This window comes from Vulpes lagopus, chromosome 11 (assembly GCF_018345385.1).
Source record: "Vulpes lagopus strain Blue_001 chromosome 11, ASM1834538v1, whole genome shotgun sequence".
NCBI classification, from domain to species: domain Eukaryota; kingdom Metazoa; phylum Chordata; class Mammalia; order Carnivora; family Canidae; genus Vulpes; species Vulpes lagopus.
Genome location: NC_054834.1, coordinates 16,390,910 through 16,411,822, shown reverse-complemented (window position 1 = coordinate 16,411,822; position 20,913 = coordinate 16,390,910). Strand labels below are relative to the sequence as shown.

Sequence of the window (20,913 nt, the reverse complement as noted above, 5' to 3'; positions counted from 1 at the left end):
CCCTTTCCCTCCCCCTCCCCCTCTCTCTCAAATGTATACATAAAATCTTTTTTTTTAAAGATTTTATTTTATTTATTTATTCATGAGAGACACACAGTGAGAGGCAGAGGCATACGCAGAAGGAGAAGCAGGCTCCTCTGGGATCTCAGAATCACGCCCTGAGCCAAACACAGACACTCAATCACTGAGCCACCTAGCTGTCCCACAATGCATAAAATCTAAAAAAACTAAAACAAAACAAAAAAAGCAAAGAAAAGAAGTAAGATGGGGGAAGCAAATTGAAGCCACATTGTAAGGGATTTTCTTTGTATGCTGTGAAAAGCAGTAGAGATTTTTACCTTGAAGATGAACTATTACCTCCAAGTGAGATATTGAAGGGTTTTAAGCAGGGACACGATAGATCATGTTTCCAGAGAATCGTGTTTCCATTTTAGAAAGCTCATTATAGCAGTCCTGCTTAGGGTGCTGGGAAAGCGGGAGCAAGGAATCCCAAGAGGAGGCCATTACGCAAAGCCCAAGGGAGATGATAGGGTCTGATCGAAGGTGGGTCAGTAGAAATGGGAAGGAGACAGATGGAAATTCCTCTCCTTTTTTCTTAAGCTGCTGCTAACCCTTCAGGACTTGCTCCCTGGGGAGCCTTTCCTAAAGCCCCCAGGCAAAGGTAGCTGGTCTGCTATTTACGCCCCAGCCCTCAAGAACAGGACAAGGGTCTTTCTTTACATGTAAGCCATATTTAGCACTTGAGCTAAGAGAGGATTTTGTAGGTGTTAGATACATGTTTGCAAAATAAAATCCTTCAATGGATGTCTTTTAAGGAAAAGGATTGAGATGACAGACTAGGACTAGTATGTTTTCTAACCCTTTTACTTTTTCAATATGCTTAGCCACCAATACAGTCTTATAAAAATAGCTGTCCTCAAGCCCACAAAGCAAAATTTGCTTTGTTTAAAATTTTTAATAAAAATCAACAAACCTACTGACTATGTTGTAATTGAGAGGCACTATGCTTTGGTATATAGTGACTGTCATTTTCTTCTCTTATAAATACATTAAATATTCACTATCCAATGTATAAGAAATTATAACATATTAAATTTATGTTATTTTATTTAAGAGGATAATTAATGTTTTAATTAAAAGTGGATAGGTCCAAAATAGATATATGGTTTATAGCACCAATTATTTCCCTTATTATTCCTGACAGCAGGAAGCCATCACTCTTTAGTATTTTTCCCACCCTATCCTGGATGGATTGATATGATTTCAATTGATTAGGTGCTGTTGAAAAGCTCAATGTTTTCCTTTGGTCCTGGGCTGAATAGCATTTTTAATAACATCCACATCTACCATTGTGTAAATCATATTTGTGTGCAATCTGACTATATAAGGCTTCTTTTCTTTTAACCCATTGGTTGGGAATTTTTTCCCCACCGGTTTTCTTGGCTTTTTCTTTTCATTTTAAATGAAGCCAATTCCAACAATTCATTTACAATAGAAAAGACTAAAAAATCCAATCCTTAAAAGAGATCAGCTTTTAGAACAATGTTAAATGTTAATAAAATTGGACATATCTTTTTCTGACACTATGTATTTTTCAGGATATTAATGTTCACTATGTTCCATAGTGTTCTATATTTTCAGTATTGTGGAACACTCTGTCTGAAAAAAGACTTACATTCTGATAGATTTCTTGAGCTTACTACAAAGACTATCACATTTTTGCATCTACAAAAGTCATTGTAAAATTCTGCTCAACCCAAGAACACTGATAATATATTTGAAGCTATAATTAGAATGGAGATTTCTGAATCAAGAGTTATATATATATATATATATATATATATATATATATATATACACACACAATCAGAAGTTTGCCAGTAATAATCATCAAGTATCACATTAGTTAGATAAAGCCATATTGAGGATGTATATATTACTACAAATAATAAATAGTATTTTCTTAGGCCTTTCAAAAATTCATATAACTTCTCCTCATTTCTTTCCTAAGCCCATTAGATTCTCTTTAGCAAAAATATAAATAGTGGAAATTTCCTTTAAGTTCAAAAATGTAATTCTTAAGTTAACAAATTTCCCCAAAATATCGTTGTGTAAACAAAAATTGATATGCCTATGTTGATGGTGAAAATGGCATGACATTAACAAAGACTATCTTCAAATGTATTCACTGTCAAATGCTTAAATCAGTGAATAGATGTATGGCTGAGAAAACCTTGTATTCAATCTATCGCCATTTTTTTATTGTCATGTTTTTTAATGGTAATATGCCAAGTTCTAGGGAACCAAAGAGTTCTAACAGTATAGTTCTATGCTTGAGAAGCTCAGTCTCTGATGGGTAGTATTCATTTCTTTTCATAGGAAAATTCTACAGTAAGTGATAGGTGCTACAATGAAGTCAGGTGGAAGCTCAAGAAGTAGAGTGAACAAATTTGTGTGGGGGCATGGATCCTGTTTTCCACCCTTTCATCGTGCGTGCATATGTGTGTACATGTGCATATATGCATCTGGTACAAGTAAAAGTCAGGAGGTTAATAAGGCACTCACAAAATGTAAGTCATTTAATGTGACTCCTTAGTGTCCAGTTAATGTATCTAAAATGATACAGTATCTACATACAAATCTGAAATTAATGGCCCACACAGTTGAAATAAGAATATAAATACTGTACAGAAGATCATGTTTAAAAAAAATAGAAACATTTTCAATGAAGTTGGTAAGAAATTTAAGTGGTAAATAAGCAGATATGTTTTTTGTAGAAGTCTAAAACTACTGAGATTTATATTTCTAGGCCCACTAAATGTAATTAGAGAAAAAATGGGAAAAGTAGATAAATTTTTTCTTGGTTTGTTTTACTCACATTTAGTATTTTCAGAAGTCTACAGATCTTTAGCAATAATTATTCAGTATGTAATTTTTAGGGATATAAAGGGATCAATAATTCCATTTTTAAAGCATCATGATAAAGTAACAATGATGAAATAGTTACTCAGTACATGGAACATCAGGCCACCATGAATAATTTTGATACAACTAACATAGAGGAGTCAGAGATGTTTCTTACCTCCTTGTTCACACAACTGCTGGGCTAACGCATCTTTGAAAATAATCTGGCCCCTGTGTGTCGCCGTAGCCCTGAAAATGAATAGGAAAGGTTAACCTAAATCTTGTAGTAAGTATGGTGATAATTTCAAGTATTTTTTAAATTTTTTGAAAAAAAAAAACTCATTTTAAAATGTTATTTGTATAGATACAATCTTTCAAAAAAAAAATGAGGGCATTTGAACAGTGATACAAATGAACAAGAGTCAAGGCTTAAACCAAGGGCTCTGAGTTGAGAATTATCTTCTGGTTTTCCTTTGTAAAGATATTGTAACATTTGTGGGCTTATTCCAAAAACAGCAGATGTGAGCAAATCCTGGATAGAAGAAAAAGTATAGAAAGGGTGCCTATTAAAATTTCTTCCTCAAGAAACTGATATAAAATGTTTTGTGAAGCAATAACGATATTAGCACCGGAGAAAGAGGCCCCAAATGTACTTTTTTCTAAAATCAACATTTCACCATAACACATAGAGCGTTTAGACAGAGAATTACATTTTTCCTAAGGTATTTTTTTAAATAGGGCTATTCAGAGCTTTCATAATTACAAAATCTGTCATAATAATATACACCTTTTCTCCCTACAGGGTCTAACTCACATTTGAAGAAGATGTGCATCTTTTACTTCTTCTAATCAGAGCTGTGCACATTTATTGGTAAAAAAAAAAAAAAAATAGCACCCTTGCAGCAGATGTGTTATTCAATGGCTATAATAAGAATTGTCTTATTAAAGGGAGACTTATTTATGACTTTATATTTGAAATATTTTTCCTTAAAAAGAGCTTTTCTGGCACAAAATGTATTGTTTGAACAAATTTAAAACAGAAAATCATGCCTCCTTAAGAAAACTGATTTTAGAAAAGAAGCCATACAAAAATCTTTGAAAATAACTAAAAAACATTAACATTAAATCTCAACTTTAGGTCTACAAAAACCACCTCAGGACAAAAAATAATTTGATTCAGCCATCATTTACTGAAGATGGGTTACATATAAGACACTGTGCTAGGTCACCAGAAGGCAAAGTTTGGCCTCTGCATTTCCCCTCCATTTGTGCACCTCTCCGACAATATCTTGTCCTTCGTGGGGCCCACAGGACCTCATGGCTCCCAACATTCTCCACCCCAGTCTCTACATGGCTGTGCCTTCCTCCTCCATGCTGTAGACCTTTCTGATTTCTATTCCCCACTGAGGTGTTGCTATCATAAGTATCAGCCCCCAGGACCCAACTCTTCAAAAGTAATGTGACAAACTAAGCCATACTGAAATGTTAATGGGTGATATCGCTCCAAGCTAACATATTTCAGCAGTGAAACAGAAAATATTACACACACACACACACACACACACACACACACACAGAATGGCACAATGGTTAGAGCTCTGAATGGTAGAAGGGATACAGAATTGGAGAGAAAAGTCACTGGACAGCCTTCATCTCATCCTACATGTGAGGTTTATAAAGTAATCTGCCCTTGTTGCATATTAATCATTATCAAAATTACTAATAAACAGACGTCACGACATTGTATATTCACATATATTTATAGGTTTTTCTTTGCCTTTAGCAAGCTGAAAATGAGGAGAACTAAACATAGGGCCAATCCAAGCCATAACCGTGGTGTACAGATTCACTAAGCAGTTACAGGTGTTATGCCTAGAGGGGACATGGAAACTTGATTTACCTAAATACGTTTCATTGTCAAATCTCAATCAAGTGCAGAGCTTCTGAGTTTGCACAAACCTCTAATGGCAACACAACAATCATAAATGAAAAATTTTAACTGGACATTTGCTTTGGAAGGAATATATTTCCTGAACTCACGAACCACCAAGAAAAGTCCCACAACGTACGGTGTTTAATTGTTCACTGTAGTTGTCTTCTGATTGTGAGTATATAATGTCCCTATTGTAATATTCCTCATTAGTTATCATTGTGCCAGTCTACATTCCCATGAAAACAATGGGGCCAATATACCTAGATAAAACTCAGGTAACAGAGGTTTTGTCTTTTCCCTGCATGTCAAAGATATTGAAATAGCCTGGTCGCTGCCTAGCACCTTGTGAATAGTCTACACTGCTTTCCCCATTACTCCATTTCCTCAGATTTAGTATTTGTTGCTTTTATTCATATTCTTATTTCTGCTACTCTGGTGCCTATGAATAAATTTCTGAGGGACTAGGCAACAACTGAAGCTGAAGGCACTTTCATCATCTAGTCAAAATTTCTTTAGCAGTGGTACTCAGTATTCTTCAAACAAATATATGAAATTTCAATATATTTCTCTATTCCTAGCTTTTGATGTCATCGCGTTCCTTCTCCTCATACAACTTGCTCCTATCGATCTATTCCCCAAAACTTCCCAGGAACTTTCAGGGTTTTAAAGGGGCAGAGTTTGAAAACTCTTGCACTAAGAGCATTTTTTTTTTTTAAGATTTTATCAGCAGAGGGAGAGGCACTCTCCACTGAGCAGGGAGCCCAATGCAGAGCTCAATCCCAGGACACTGGTATCATGGCCTGAACTAAAGGCAGACGCTTAATTGAGCCACCCAGGTTCCCCTAATCTAGCTCTTTATACGGCATGGATCAGGGAACTGAGGCCATCGAAAACGTGCTGAGGGGTACACAGCCTGTTAATGGCAGATAGGACCTGGTTCAAGGTCTTGATTCCAGGCCGTGGATTCTTTCCAAGTTTTCAAAAAGTGCTCCACAGGTGGGGAGTCCAGGAGGAGCAGCAGGGGGTGCTCCAGGCACCACCACTTCAATCAGAGCACTTGGACTTTATGTGTTCTAAAGTATTTAATGTCATTTGAAGGATGGGCTCTGCAATTAGAAACTGTCTTGAGAAGTACACCATATGCCCAATGTTATTATCTGAAGTCCTCTGCTTGGGAAAAGTCAAAGTAGTAATAATAATATGAGTCGTTATATGTATATATACATATAAACCACTTGTGTATATTTACTATGTGTATATACAAACATACATACATGTTTATATATACATTTAAATATACATACATATATCTATAAATGCACACAGAATATGTATATATAAACATATATATAGTTACTACTATTACTACTATTATTATTATTATAACACCAAATAAGAAATGAAATCTACAAAAAAAAAAAAAAAAAAAAGAAATGAAATCTACCCTTTGCTAGGTACTATTGTAAGGGCTCTAAATAAATGAACTCAACTAATCTTGACAACAGCTCTACAAGGTAGATACAATTACTCCCATTTTTTCTGGGACACAGAATTATTTTATGATTCGCCTAATATTATTATTTTTTTAAATATTTTATTTATTTATTCATAGAGACACAGAGAGAGAGGCAGAGACACAGGCAGAGGGAGAAGCAGGCTCCACGCAGAGAGCCCGACATGGGACTCGATCCAGGGTCTCCAGGATCACGCCCTGGGCTGCAGACGGCACTAAACCGCTGCGCCACTGGGGCTGCCCTGATTCACCTAATATTAAATGGCAGATGGTAAAGCCATGATTTTAACTCAAGCAGTCTGACTGTAGGGTCCTTGCTTTTAATCATTACCTTAAATTTTCATTGATCTGGTTCAAAGGTTTAAAGGTAGCTTTCACTCTCTCAGGTAGCTTTCAGGGCCTGATCTTTAAATTCATGTGGCCTATGGCTGGCACTCTCTACTCCAACCATTTAGTTTATAGCTGAGCCCTTTTATTTAATCTCATTTTGGACAAAGGAGATTTTCTGTTTCCAACTTGAAATTTAGCCACTTGGCCAGCAACTCCATGGGATTTGCCTTTAAAGATAGCATTTTTTTTCTCTCCTTTAATTCCAGTATAGTTAATATACAATGCTATATTGGTTTCAGGTGTAAAAATCAACATTTCTTGATTGCCTCTCCCACAATATTCTGTGACTCCCTTGGCTTCTAATCAACTCATCAGAGTCCCCTTTCAACTCTGAGTCACATTTCTTCCAACAGCCCCACCACCCCTCATGTCTGTCCTGTTCTCTAATCAAAGACAAGAGCACCAGATGCCAACCTCATCCACACCACTGCCCGAACCCTAGAGGGATACACAAGACACAAACACATGTTGAACATAATTATCATGTGCATCTCTTTCTTTACAAACCCTTAAACCACTTAGATAACATTTTAATATAAAGATGCCCAACTCTCTGGTAGGTGTATAGTTAATAATTTTAAGGGCTTCCATATTCACATATTATTTTGGGGAAGAGAAAGAACAGAACTCGGGTGACCAGCAAGAACACAACGTCCATCGCTTTGTACGAGATGTTAGCTCCACATTCTCAGGGTGTGGCTAATGTCAATAATGGCAAGCCTACTGTGAACTATAAAATACTTCATGATGGTCTACCTACAGAATTATGGCACTTATTCCAAAAATCTTCTATGAATATATATATATATATTTATATGACAGATTAATATAAATATATCTAAATATCATAAACATAAATTTATATATTTAAACATAAAAATATATTTGTCATATATAGTCAAAAATTGCTAAAAGCACAGTAACTCAGATTCTAAAGACTCAAAAAGTGTCCTCTAATTTTTAATCTAACCTATATTTTTCTTTTCTCATAAACAGCTATGGTAGATGTGACAGGCCTCATTCATTCTTAGAATTATTTTAGTGTAATTTACAGTTTTCCTTTGGGGGAATGTCTATCGAATTTGTGGTGCTAATAACTTTGTTGGCACTACTTCCACTTAATTTTCCCTAAGGAGCAGTAATTTTTCAGAAGAGGTCAGAAAAACCCTTATTGTTCCCCATTCTGAGCAAATTTCTTAAACAAGTTTCTAGGAAGTACTTATATTCTTGGGAGATACAGATACTTCTAGAGCAAGTTTGCCAACAAGAATCCCTATTAAATAAGTAATTTTAAAATTCCTTTGGGCTATTATGATCTATAATTTAAAAACTCTATAGGTTCTGCCAAATGAAGAAAGTTCATTATAATTACCATATTCAGAGCTTGAAATAGTCATTGTTATGAATTTAAAAGAACATGCCAGATTCTAATTTTAAGTTAAGTCCTAGAGCAGCTGTCTGCCCCAGCCACTTAAGAATTAGTATATATCCAGGGGAGGTTCTATGTTGAAGCTCAGTGTCTGGAATCAGAAAGACCACCATTTAAATGCAGTGAGCTGTCACCTACAAGCTGAGTTTGCCCAACTTCCTTGATCACTCTAGTATTCAGATTCTATATATAAAGATAGGGCTGATAATAACAATTATTACTTAAAGATATTAATATTCACTATTCAGATATTTGTAGTCTAAATAGATTTCTTTTTTTAAGATTTTATTTATGAGAGACACAGAGAGAGAGAGGTAGAGACATAGGCAGAGGGAGAAGCAGGCTCCCCACAGAGAACCTGATGCGGGACACAATCCCAAGACCCCAGGATCATGAGCCAGAGGCAGACGCTCAACCACTGTGCTACCCAGGCATCCCTCTATATAGATTTCAAGCTTCTGGAATAGTAGGAATAGTTATTTAAAAATAAAATATCCCCTATAAGGCACATATCATAAGGACTTCAACATTTGAGAGAATCAAAACTCTACTTTCCAGTTTACAACTCACTTCAAATGTGCAATATTGCAACCCAGTTTCCAAAAATGGAATAAAATAGGGTTTTAATATAGGTGTTACAATGCCTACCCAAGCATATTGTTTCTTTATTTCATGACTCGTTTTGCTCACAAATTACTTACAGAATCATTCTTAAACCCAGGGCAATGTGCTTGACTTCCAGTACTAGGTTACTTTCCTACCATTCTCTCCTGCTTTACCAATGAGGTCTGGTATGTTACTGTGTCTCGTCCATTCATAGTTGGAAGTTCATTCATTAATTAGCAATCTGACATGAACTACCTAACAGGAAATGTTATTAATATGAGGAACATGGGATAGGGGAGTAGTGGTCTGAATATGGCAAATTTGATATTCAAAGGAATCAGTTCACTTGCAAAGATTCTTGCTTCCTTTTCATCAGCAAACTACTGTACTTGCTAATTAGGTTGTGAACACAGCTTGACCCTTATTAAAACAAGAAAATTCTTTAAAATACATAAAAAGGGGTAATGAATAACTTCAGGGAGAAATTTTATATTAAACTCTCAAACTATGCCAAAGCCATGATAAAAGTTTGTGTGTGTTTTCATTATGCTTTTGCTTTTCAAGGTTCTACTGCTCTCTTTTAAAATTTATTTTAAGTTTTTATTATTTTTTACAGATTTATTTATTTTAGAGAGAGAGAGAGCATGCATGTGTGCATGAGTTGGGGGAGAGGCAGAGGGAGAGAATCTTCAAGCAGACTCTCTACTGAGTGCAGAGCCTGAATCAGGGCTCAATCCCACAATACATGAGATCACGACTTGAGCTAAAGCCAAGAGTCAGATGCTCTATTTATTGAACACCAGGCACCCCTGCTCTCTTTTTATAGTTACACCTTTTATTCCTAAGCCATACCACTGTTTTCCACTGTCAAATGTATAAATATTTCCTTTCCCTTAAAACAAGTTTCAGCATTAATGTTCACTATCCAGTAATCACAAAATCTATGTGTTCTTAAAGACCACACCAAACTCTTAACTATCAAATTTATTAACTATTAACACTCAAGTTTACCCTTCTTATCCATATCCACAGCCACTGTTTATTTTTTTAAAGATTTTATTTATTTATGAGAGAGAGAGAGAGAGAGAGAGAGAGGCAGAGACACAGGGAGAGGGAGAAACAGGCTCCATGCAGGAAGCCGGACATGGGAGTCAATCCCAGGTCTCCAGGATCACAGCCCAGGCCAAAGGTGGCGCTAAACCGCTGAGCACAGCCACTGCCCCACAACCACTGTTTTAATTCAAGATTTAATCATTTTTAATCTGATAAACTGCAATACTCCTGATTAGAACTCCAGATTAACTCCCATGCCAATCCAACTTCCACATTGTCCCAATTTTCTTGCTCAAATTGCTTGAAATCCTTCTGTGTCTATCACTTAAAGGATTCTGTCAAATTTCTGAGAATAGTATAAAAGGTTTGTCAGGATCTGGTCCCTGCCCATGTGTCTAGTAGCCTCATCTCTCATCTCACCCTGCAACTGAGTGGTAAAGTAGTTCTCGAAGGTTCCAGAATGCATGACTTATCTCATGTCTCCAGGATTCTTCACCTTCAGTCCACTTCTGCACAGAAGTCTCTTGCCAAAACTTTTATTCTTCCTCTAAAATGTATCCAAAATCAGTCAGCCTGCTATCTTTCCAGATGAAATTGACTCCAGAGGAAAAGGAGCTAATGCCAGCACAGCCTATAACTTGCAGAACCCTGTGGGGCCCTGCATAAGCTGTCCTTCCAAACTCTCTCTAGCTTGGAGCTTATGCTGGTCCTTTCAGAGCCTTGGGAACCCTCTTGTACCTTCATGGCCTTCAGAATGCCTCCTCAGCTACCTGGTATGTGAGACAATGCAGCATGGGAAATAAGAACAACTGCCTAAGGCAAGGATGGAATGTGTTCCTTGTCCCTGTCTGAACCTGTGGCATCCAGCCTCTTCACCTAGTGTCCTCAATTCCAGATATGTCTAGAAGGTGTTGCCATGGCAGACATTTTTAATCAAGCACAGCATTCTTTGCAATGGATCCCAGACACAGCCTATCTCACTACTTGCAACCCTAGTCTCTAAGCAGTCCCTATGTTTATTCGGAGTGAACATAACGTGTAGCCTGCTTAGCATTTCTGGCCTAAGGACACTTCAGGGTGACAGGACCTAGGCAGAGCCCCAGTGCAGACAGTATAGTCAAAGGAGGACTTAGGTTTTGATGCGGAAGAGCCACAATCTCTTTGAGGACCTACATGTACCCGGTACCTGATGAAGATCAAACTGTATATATTATTGGGAAGAAGTTTCTATTGACTTAGTGAAATAGTAAGAAAGTCAAAAGAGGAAAACCCAGTGTTGCATTTGGGGATGTCACATGTGAACATAATTAAGCAAAAAATATTTATTAAATAGAAGTCTGAGTGTCTTTTAAAAAAGGGGGGGTGCTTTTATCTCTTTAAGGAGAGAAGTCATTGGCCTATACTTAGATTTCTGGGATGAATTACAAGCACTGATATAGAAGCATGAAATACTCTTTCAAAAAATTTAGCAGAAAGCATTGAAAAGAAAGTTTATTGTTTATAACAGGAGTTTAATCTCCATTAAAAAGTGAGCAAGGCATCACTGAAAAAGATGCCATAGGGTGATCTTGCTTCCCAATTCAAAAACTTTCAGAGGCCTCTGGCATAGTGAATCAGTAACAGGAATTTTCCAAAGGATCACTTCAACTTGGAATATAATTTGAAGATCCGGGGTGGGGGGAGGGGGAGAAGAAAAGAAAAAAAAAAAGCAAGAAAAGGAAAAAGGACAATGAAAAAAAGTCTGTGCTTACAAAAAAAGCTACTGTCTGTACAACTATCACTAGATCCAGAAAAATTTCTCCTAAAAGGGTATTCATAATATAGATCTTACACTCTTTGTGTTCATACATAGTAGTTTTAAAAGTATGCATTTGTGTTCTATTGCTATAATTAATTTTGATATTTTCATGTGTGAAAGGATTTCAGGAATGGAAATCCAACTAATAACTTATGAATTTGAATGGAGACAGTTTAACTTGAGATCAGAGCCAAACCATAACTCCATTTTCCTCTATTCTGAAGTGGATCATTTTTCCACAACAATTTTATGTTTGTGATTTCTGGGAGTGTCTTACTATATACGTCAAAAGAAATTCACCAGCTTCCCAGAAGAGATGTGGGTCATGATGTGTGACCACCAGTGCCTGCATGTGGAAATCTGGCAACACAGAGATAATCTACATTCATCTGGCCATCAAGCTGAAAGTGAAGCAGGGGTCAGAAAACATGATCCAGACATACAGAAGCTGCTGCCAAAGGCCCAGCAGATACTGCAGGATAGTGAGACCAAGACTGGCATCATCTGCATACAGCTCCACCAGGCAATGTAGGTGGGCCAGCTGGAAGCCAGACAGCCCCAGACGAGGCCAAGGGAATCCAGACCTGGGGGCCATGGAGTTGTGAATTCAGGAGCTGCAGCTCCACTTCCAAGTGGAGCATATAGTGACCAACGGTACCAAGAATCACCAATGATACTGCATATAGTCAATCAAGTATAGCTGGGACTCTGATTCTCACATAGTTTTTTCAATAATTGCTATGTGATACTACATTGCAATAAATAATAATCATTTTGGTGACAAAGCACTGATAGTTGTAGGGTGTGTAACACAAAAGAGAGGCAAACATTTATCATTGGCAGAGTTTTAACCTTTCTTTGCTTTATAAATCAAGAACAAAGTGGATCTAGGGAGGAAAGACACCTCCAAGCAGATAAAACCATGTTGTACTTTGTCAGTGTGGAAAAGGATTGCTCATTAACTAGTAAAAGAAGCAGAAATGCCAAATTTCTCAGGAGTGATCAGAGAATTTTAGAATAAGGGAAGGACGAATTCATGTATCAAGAAGGATTATACCCAGGTGCCAAACATCTGTCAAAAGCTCCCAAATGACATGCTAGTTTTCTAAAACTGAAAGGAGGAGTGCTATATACCAAGATAAAGGACTTTTAATTGTCTAATTTCTAAATAGCTTCATATGAGCTTTATCAGCAATTTGCCTGGTTCGGAAAACCACAGTAATAGATCTTTGATTATAAACAACAAAAAACACGTACAATTTTTGTTATTAAAAAGATCATGTTATCTCTCCATCTCCACTAAATAATTCAATAAGCCTTTAAGGATTATGAATGTGATGAGGTGCTAAGATATTAGGTGCTCTAGGTGCTCACATTTCTTAGTCTGGAATATTGCTATTGACAGAGGATAGGCTGACAGAGGATAGGTGCTCAGCACATAGTTTTTTAGTTAATTTGAACTATGTCTTCTAAACTAGGCTATATGTACCCTAAACACAGGGATTTTTATCTTTTTTTTCCTATGTTGGCACACAGTGCTGACATATGGTAGTCTTCCTAAATGTTTGTGGAATACATGAATGGTTGGTCTGTGTTATGCTTTAATGTTGTTAAATGTTAAATACTTTAATAGCTTTAATTAAATTTAAATATTAAATTTAATAGATTTAATAATTTAATCAGTAAATTATCACATAAGAAACACTTTGAAAAAGATGACTAGGTGATAATAATAAGTGGGCAAGATAAACATTATTATAGATAAGATTTATCTCAGAAATCAAATAAATTAACAGTAGAAACAATAAAAATAAATAAGCTAATGCATTTGTTTGACCACTGCAAAATATTTTCACCATTTAACTAACATCTTCCAGACTTTTCTTAAACCACCTGTATCTCAGAAATGCCTTCCAAAACTTCACAATAAAAATAGTTTTATTATCACCTTTTAAAATCACTAAAATTCATCAAAGAAATTACTTGAGTGGCTCTGTTGTTTAAAACACCTTTTAACTAAGTAAGCCTTGTGTTAATTTGCTTCAAGGGCATCCTTAGGCAAGACAAGGACAAAACTGGTAAAACAGCTTATCAATTCCAAAGAACACCTTAGTAAAAATTATGTTATCCTACTGGATAGAGAATTAAAGAGTCTGCATATTTGTGAAAAGTAATACTAATGCAAAGTATATAGGGGCCACTTCTGAATGAACTAATAGAGTACAAGTTTCAGATACAAAAGAATAAAGGTTGCAAAAAAAAAAAAAAAGAAGAAGAAGAAAGGAGGTTGCATTCTAGGTCTGGCACTTATTCTCTCCATGACTTAGGCCATATCACTTAACTCCTGTATGTCTCATTTTCTTAATCAATAAAATAACTTGATTGCATTGGGTAACTTCTAACAGTAAATCTGGAATCAGAACAAACATTTTGGGTTTGCACCACAGCTCAATGGTTTAGATTGATAAGTACTTATTTTTCAAAAGAGGACTTTAAAAATTTTACTACCTATTTTTCAGGGCTATGGCAAAAATCAAGAGTTCAATTCCATAAAAAGATTGGATAAAATGTGAAGAATTATTATGGTGATGTTCTAACTGGTCATTTCAGAAAATACTGGCACAGATGTAAAAATCTCTCCACTCTCACCACTTTGATTCAATACAGTACTAGAAGTCCTAGCCACAGCACTCAGACAAGAAAAAGAAATAAGAGAATTGGTATTGAAGAAGTGCAATACTAAGTTGTTGGTATTGAAGAATTGGTAAAGAAGAAGTTAAACTGTCACTGTTTGTGGACAACATGATGCTATTCATAGAAAATCCTAAAGACACTACCAAAAAACTACTAGAAGCAATAAACAGATTTAGTAAAATGGCCAAGTACAAAATTAATACCCAGATATTGGTAGTGTTTCTATATACTAACAATGAAATCATAGAAAAAGAAATCAAACACACACACACGTGTGCGGACACACACACACACACACACACCATTTACAACTGCACCAAAAGTAATAAAATACCTAGGAATATACTTAATCAAAGAGGTGAAAGACCTATACTTTGAAAACTATAAAACACTTATGAAAGTAACTGATGATGACACAAATAAATGGAAAGATATTCCATACTCATGGATTGGAAAAATCAATATTGTCAAATGTCCATATTTGATATGGATAGATGTCCAAAGCAATCTACAGATTCAATGTAATCTCTATGAAAATACCAACAGCATTTTTCACAAAAGTAGATCAAATAATAATACAATTTGTGTGGAACCACAAAGGACCCCAAATAGCCAAAGCAATCTTGAAAAAGAAGAACAAAACTGAAGGTATTAAAACCCCAGATTTTAAGATATACTATAAAGCTGTAGCAGTCAAAACAGTATGGTACTAGCACAAAAACAGACACACAGATCAATGGAACAAAATAGAGACCCCAAAATAAACCTACATTTACATGGTCAATTAACCTATGGCAAAGGAGCGCTCACTTTGGCAGTACATATACTAATCTATGGCAAAGAAGGCAAGAATATACAATGAAAAAAAGACAGTCTTTTAATAAATGCTTCTGGTAAAACTGGCCAGCTCCATACAAAAGAATGAAACTGGACTACTTTCTAACACCATATACAAAAAAAGCTCAAAATGGAATAAAAATCTAAATATGAGCCTTGAAACCATAAAAATCCTAGAAGAGAATACAGACAGTAGTCTCTGACTTCAGCCATAGAAATATTTTTCTAGATATGTCTCCTTTTAAAAAAATATTTTATTTATTTATTCATGAGAGACACAGAGAGAGAGGCAAAGACACAGGCAGAGGGAGTAGCAGGGGAGCCTGATGCGAGACTTGATCCCCAGACCCTAAGATCACGCCCTGAGCTTAAGGCAGACACTCAACTACTGAGCCACCCAGCATCCCGCTAGATATGTCTCCTAAGGCAAGGGAAACAAAAACAAAAATAAACTATTGGGACATTGCAAAATAAAAAGCTTTTGCACAAAGGAAACCATCAAGAAAACAAAAGACAACCTACTGAATGGGAGAATATTTATAAATGATATATTCCATAAGGGGTTACTATTCAAAATATATAAAGAACTGATACAACTGAATACCAAACAAAAAAATAAACAATCTGATTAAAAAATGGGCAGAGGATCTAAATAGATACTGTTCCAGGGACAGATGGTCAATGGATGCATGAAAAGATGCTCAACATCAATCAACATCAGGGAAATGCAAATCAAAACGACAATGACGTTTCACTTCACACCTGTTAGAATGGCTAAAAAGAAGACAAGAAACAAGTACTTGTGAGGATGTGGAGATAAAGGAACTCTTGTGAACTGCTGGTAGGAATGTAAATTGGTATCGCCACTATGGCAAACAGTTTGGAGGTTCCTCAAAAAATTAAAAATAGAAACACCATATTATCCAGTAATTCCACTATTGGTTATTTATCCAGGGAAAATGGAAACACTAACTCACAAAGATATATGCACCATTGTGTTTATGGCAGCATTACTTGTAATAGCTCAAATATGGAAGCAACCTAAGTGTATATCTATAGATAAATGGAAAAGGAAAATGTGGGGTATGTATACAATGGAATATTACACAGCTATAAAGAATGAGATTGTGCCATTTGCAACAGCATGGATGGACCTAAAGGGTATTATGTTAAGTAAAATAATAAGTCAGACTGAGAAAGACAAAATATCATATGATTCCATTTGTAGACAGAATCTAAAAAATGAATAAACAAACAAAAAGCCAAATCAGAACTATAAATACAGAGAACAAAGTGATGGTGAGGGGAAAAGGGGATATACAGGCCTCTAGTTATGTAATGAGTAAGTCACATGAATAAAAGCAGAGCATAAGGAATAGAGCTAATGATATTATAATAGCAATGTAATGGGACAGATGGTTGCTATACTTACGGTGAAGACAGCATAATGTATAAACTTGTCAAATGACTAAGTTTTACACCTGAAACAAATGTAACACTGTATGCAAACTATACTAAAAAAAACTCCAAGTATTTAGGATAAAAAGTCACCCCCTTACCCTCAAAAACCAAGACTATAAACTCTAAAATGTTTTAGAGTGACAAAGCTGATGAAAGCTCTAATAAAGGATAGGATATCTAACCTAGTTAATCAATCATAACAAATTAGGACAATATTTGGTATATTCTTTTTTTTAATAATAAATTTATTTTTTATTGGTGTTCAATTTGCCAACATACAGAATAACACCCAGTGCTCATCCCGTCAAGTACCCCCCATCAAGTGCCTGTCACCCAGTCACCCCCACCCCCCGCCCTCCTCCCCTTCCACCACCCCTAGTTCGTTTCCCAGAGTTAGGAGTCTTCCATGTTCTGTCTCCCTTTCTGATATATCCTACCCATTTCTTCTCCCTTCTCCTCTATTCCCTTTCACTATTATTTATATTCCCCAAATGAATGAGACCATATAATGTTTGTCCTTCTCCAATTGACTTATTTCACTCAGCATAATACCCTCCAGTTCCATCCATGTTGAAGCAAATGGTGGGTATTTGTCATTTCTAATGGCTGAGGAATCTTCCATTTGGTATATTCTTATAAAAAAAATTCTGCAGAAGTATATACAAGGGTTACTTTGGGAAAAATTTTTATGTTTTTCTATTATAGAAATAATATGTATATTTGAGAATTTAAAAATATACAGAAGTATTAATCTGAAAATAAAATTACTCATATTCATACTTAGGAGAGATAATCACTATTAGCATTTTAGTAAACTATATTCCAGCTTTTTAAATTAATTCATGAATACAAAGTTTTGTAGAAAATTGTTTGCCTAGGGTGCTCAGGTGGCTTAGTCGGTTAAGTGTTAGGTCATGATCTCAGGGTTCTGGGATTGAACCCCATGTGAGGTGCCCCTCTCATTGGGGCATGTGCTTGTCCCTCTCCCCTTGTTCTTTTCCCTCACTCATACTCTCTCAAATAAATGAATAAAATCTTAAAAAAAAAGAACAGAAAATTGCTTACCTAAAAAGCAGGTTCTATTCCCTTATATTTAATATTTATTATAAATAGTTCCTATATCATTAAATATTTTTCAAACAAAATTGTTAAAAGCTAAATGATGTTTCATTGTAAGGCTATAGCATGGTTGCTTTAACTATTGTACTCTTATTGGAATTGTATTTGTTTCTATTTTTTAATATTTTAAATAATAAGGTATAAAAATATCTGACTATATCTTTAATTTCTTCCCCAGCTTTACTGAGATATAACTGACACATAACACTGCATAAATTTAAGGTGTACAACATGTTGATCTGAAACACTTATACATTGCAAAATGATTACCATGCTAGCATGAGCTAACACCTTCATTCTGTCATATAATTACCATTTCTTTTTTATGATGAGAACATTTAAGATCTATTCCCTTGCAACATCAAGTATATGATAAGTATTGTTAGCTGTAATTATTATGCTGTACATTATATCCTCAGAACTTGTTAATTTTACAACTGGAAATTTGTTCCCTTTGACCAATATTTCCTCATTTCTTCTTCCCATCAACCCCTGGTAATTACCATGCTGCTCTCTGTTTCTCTGAGGTAGACATTCATGCATATCTTGTATTTTAAGATGGATTTCCAGGACTGGGATAATGAAATTCAGGCCATAAACATGAAGGCCATAATTCCAAATGGCATAAGTTATTTCCCAAATTATCTATACATTTCTATTAATTTGAAAGGCTTCAATAAACTTCTACACTAAAAACTTCCACACTAAACTCAATTATATAAATAGGGTAGTCAGGGAGTTAGGAATAATGTTTTTTTGTGTGTGATTTCTGACTTTAGCAGAAATAAAGTGCTTATATTAGCCATAATTAAATTATACTCAAGTGGAAATGCAGAGTGAAACTTTAAAAATCTGTAGATTATGCTTATTTCTAGTTGTTAAACATCCATTGATTTGGGTAATTTTAGGCAATAATTCCCATGGCGTTTGAGAATACGTGTCAGCCAAGCATTTATGTGGGTAAAATGTAATGTGGGTAAAATGTAATGTGGGTAAAATTCACCATTTTTAGAGAATCAGGGCCTAGGTAGCACAGTCGGTTAAACATCAGACTCTTGGTTTCCATTCAGGTCGTGATCTTGGGATCATGGGACTGAGCCCCAGGATGGGCTCTCTGCTCAGTGTGGAGTCTGCTTAGGATTCTCTCTCTTCTTCTGCCCCCCACTCCCATGCTCTAGCTCTCTCTCTCTCTCTTTCTCTTAAATAAATAAATCTTTTTAAAAAATAATAAATAAGTACAAAATTGAATCAGAGAGGGTCTAGAATTACGATATGAGGTACAATATGGGAAACTAAAGACTGGAAGATGGAGAGAACACCTCTGGTATGAAGGTCTGGAGTTCCACCTGTTTGTGCATTATTCCCATCATCAAGAAATTGAAAACTAACAAGTATGAGGAGAAGATCCTAAAAGCTTCCAGGCAAGGAAAATACAATGACTTTCAAAATAAGAAAAATATTGTGCCACGTTCACGTTCTCAATTACAGCACTGAAAGTCTCCAAAATTTTCAGAGTATTTCTTTTTAATCTGGAATCCTATTTCTAGCCAATCTGTCATCAAATGTAAGGAATCAAACATTATACTTCCCAGGTATAATCTCTCAGGAAGCAACTGAGAAAGTACTCTAGGAAAAGTCACAGAGTAAATTAAGAAAGAGAAGAAATAAAACTGAAAAGTTGTTCAAGAAGGAAAAAAATCATAGTATGCCATTTGGTTTTACAGTGAATAATATTTATATAATCATTGATTAAAACACTGATGACTGATTTTATTTAAAAATGTGATATATTTATATTGGGAAGATATGGGGATGAAGTTGTGTATTGGGGGAGGGTAATGGTATTAAAGAAGTATATCTTCTACCACAATATCAAGTGGTCACTTGGTTTAAGTATATTATTTAAAAATATGGGCATCAATACCAGAAGCAGCAGCTAAAATGATGACAATAGCTTACTCTGGGGGAGTTTCTGGAAGGAGTAGGGAAATAAAAAGTCTTCCTTTTTATTATAAGCCTTTTCTTATTATATGATATTTAAAACATTTTTGTCAAAAATAAAACAATTTTAAAAATACAAGCCATCCATATTGAAAAGAAAGAAGTAAAAAATATCTCTATTTGACATAATCATGACACAATCTTGTGTATAGAAAATATTAAAGAACCTAACAGAAAATTATTGCAACTAATAAATACATCCAGAAAGGTTACAGAATAAAATATTAACATATAAAAGTCAATTGTTTTTCTATAAACTATCAATGAATAAACTGGAAATAAAATTAAGAAAATAATTTCATTCACAATAGCATCAAAAAGAATAAGATATTTACTCATAAAGTTAGCAAAAAAAAAAGTGCAAGAACTGCACATGACAAAATATAAAACATTGTTAAAGAAACTAAAAGAGGTCCAAAATATGGAAAAAAATCTCATGTTCATAAATCAAAACACTTAATATTGTTAAGATGGCAGTAATATCATAATGGATCTACAGATTCAACACAATACTTTATCAAAGTCCTGAGTATTTCCCAGAAATGCACAATCTGATCATAAAATTCAAACAGACATGGAAGGAGTTAAGAGAGTCAAAATCATCTTGATAATAACAAAGTTGGAGGACTTGCATTTCTTGATACAAACTTATAGTAACTATAAACTTACAGTAATTAAGACAGTGTGATATTGACAGAAGAACAAACAGATCAGTGGAACAGAACTCAGAGTCCAAAAATAAACTTTAACATGATAGTCAATTACTTTTTGGCAAAGGACAGGACAAATTCAATGAGGAAAGAGGTCTATTCAACAGATGGTGTTCAGTCAACGGGAAATCCACATGTAAGGGAATGAAGATGGGAGAACTTTCCAAGACACTCAGTGAAAAGAGGAGCAGCACCTGCCTGGCGCTCCTTCCTGCTCCCCTACACTAGCCTCGGATGCTCACCCACTCTAGAAAATGGTGAAAGAAACCACTTACTACTATGTTGTGGGGTTCAAACCAGGTGGCACCCAGGGAAAAGTGAAAAAGTCTTATAGGAGACTAGCCTTGAAGTACCATCCCGCTAAGAATCCAAATGAAGGAGAGAAGTTTAAACAGATTTCTCAACCTTATGAAGTACTCAGATGCAAAGAAAAGGGAATCATATGACAAAGGAGAACAGGCAATT

General features: G+C 35.4%; 1 protein-coding gene across 1 annotated transcript in view; it reads right to left on the bottom strand.

Annotated features, from left to right (window-relative positions):
* RELN (reelin) overlaps positions 1 to 20,913 on the bottom strand; it is a 477,996-nt gene that overhangs the window by 279,116 nt on the left and 177,967 nt on the right. Inside the window, 1 exon segment of the mRNA XM_041722153.1 lies at positions 3,083 to 3,153. Coding sequence (XP_041578087.1) covers positions 3,083 to 3,153 — 71 coding nt within the window.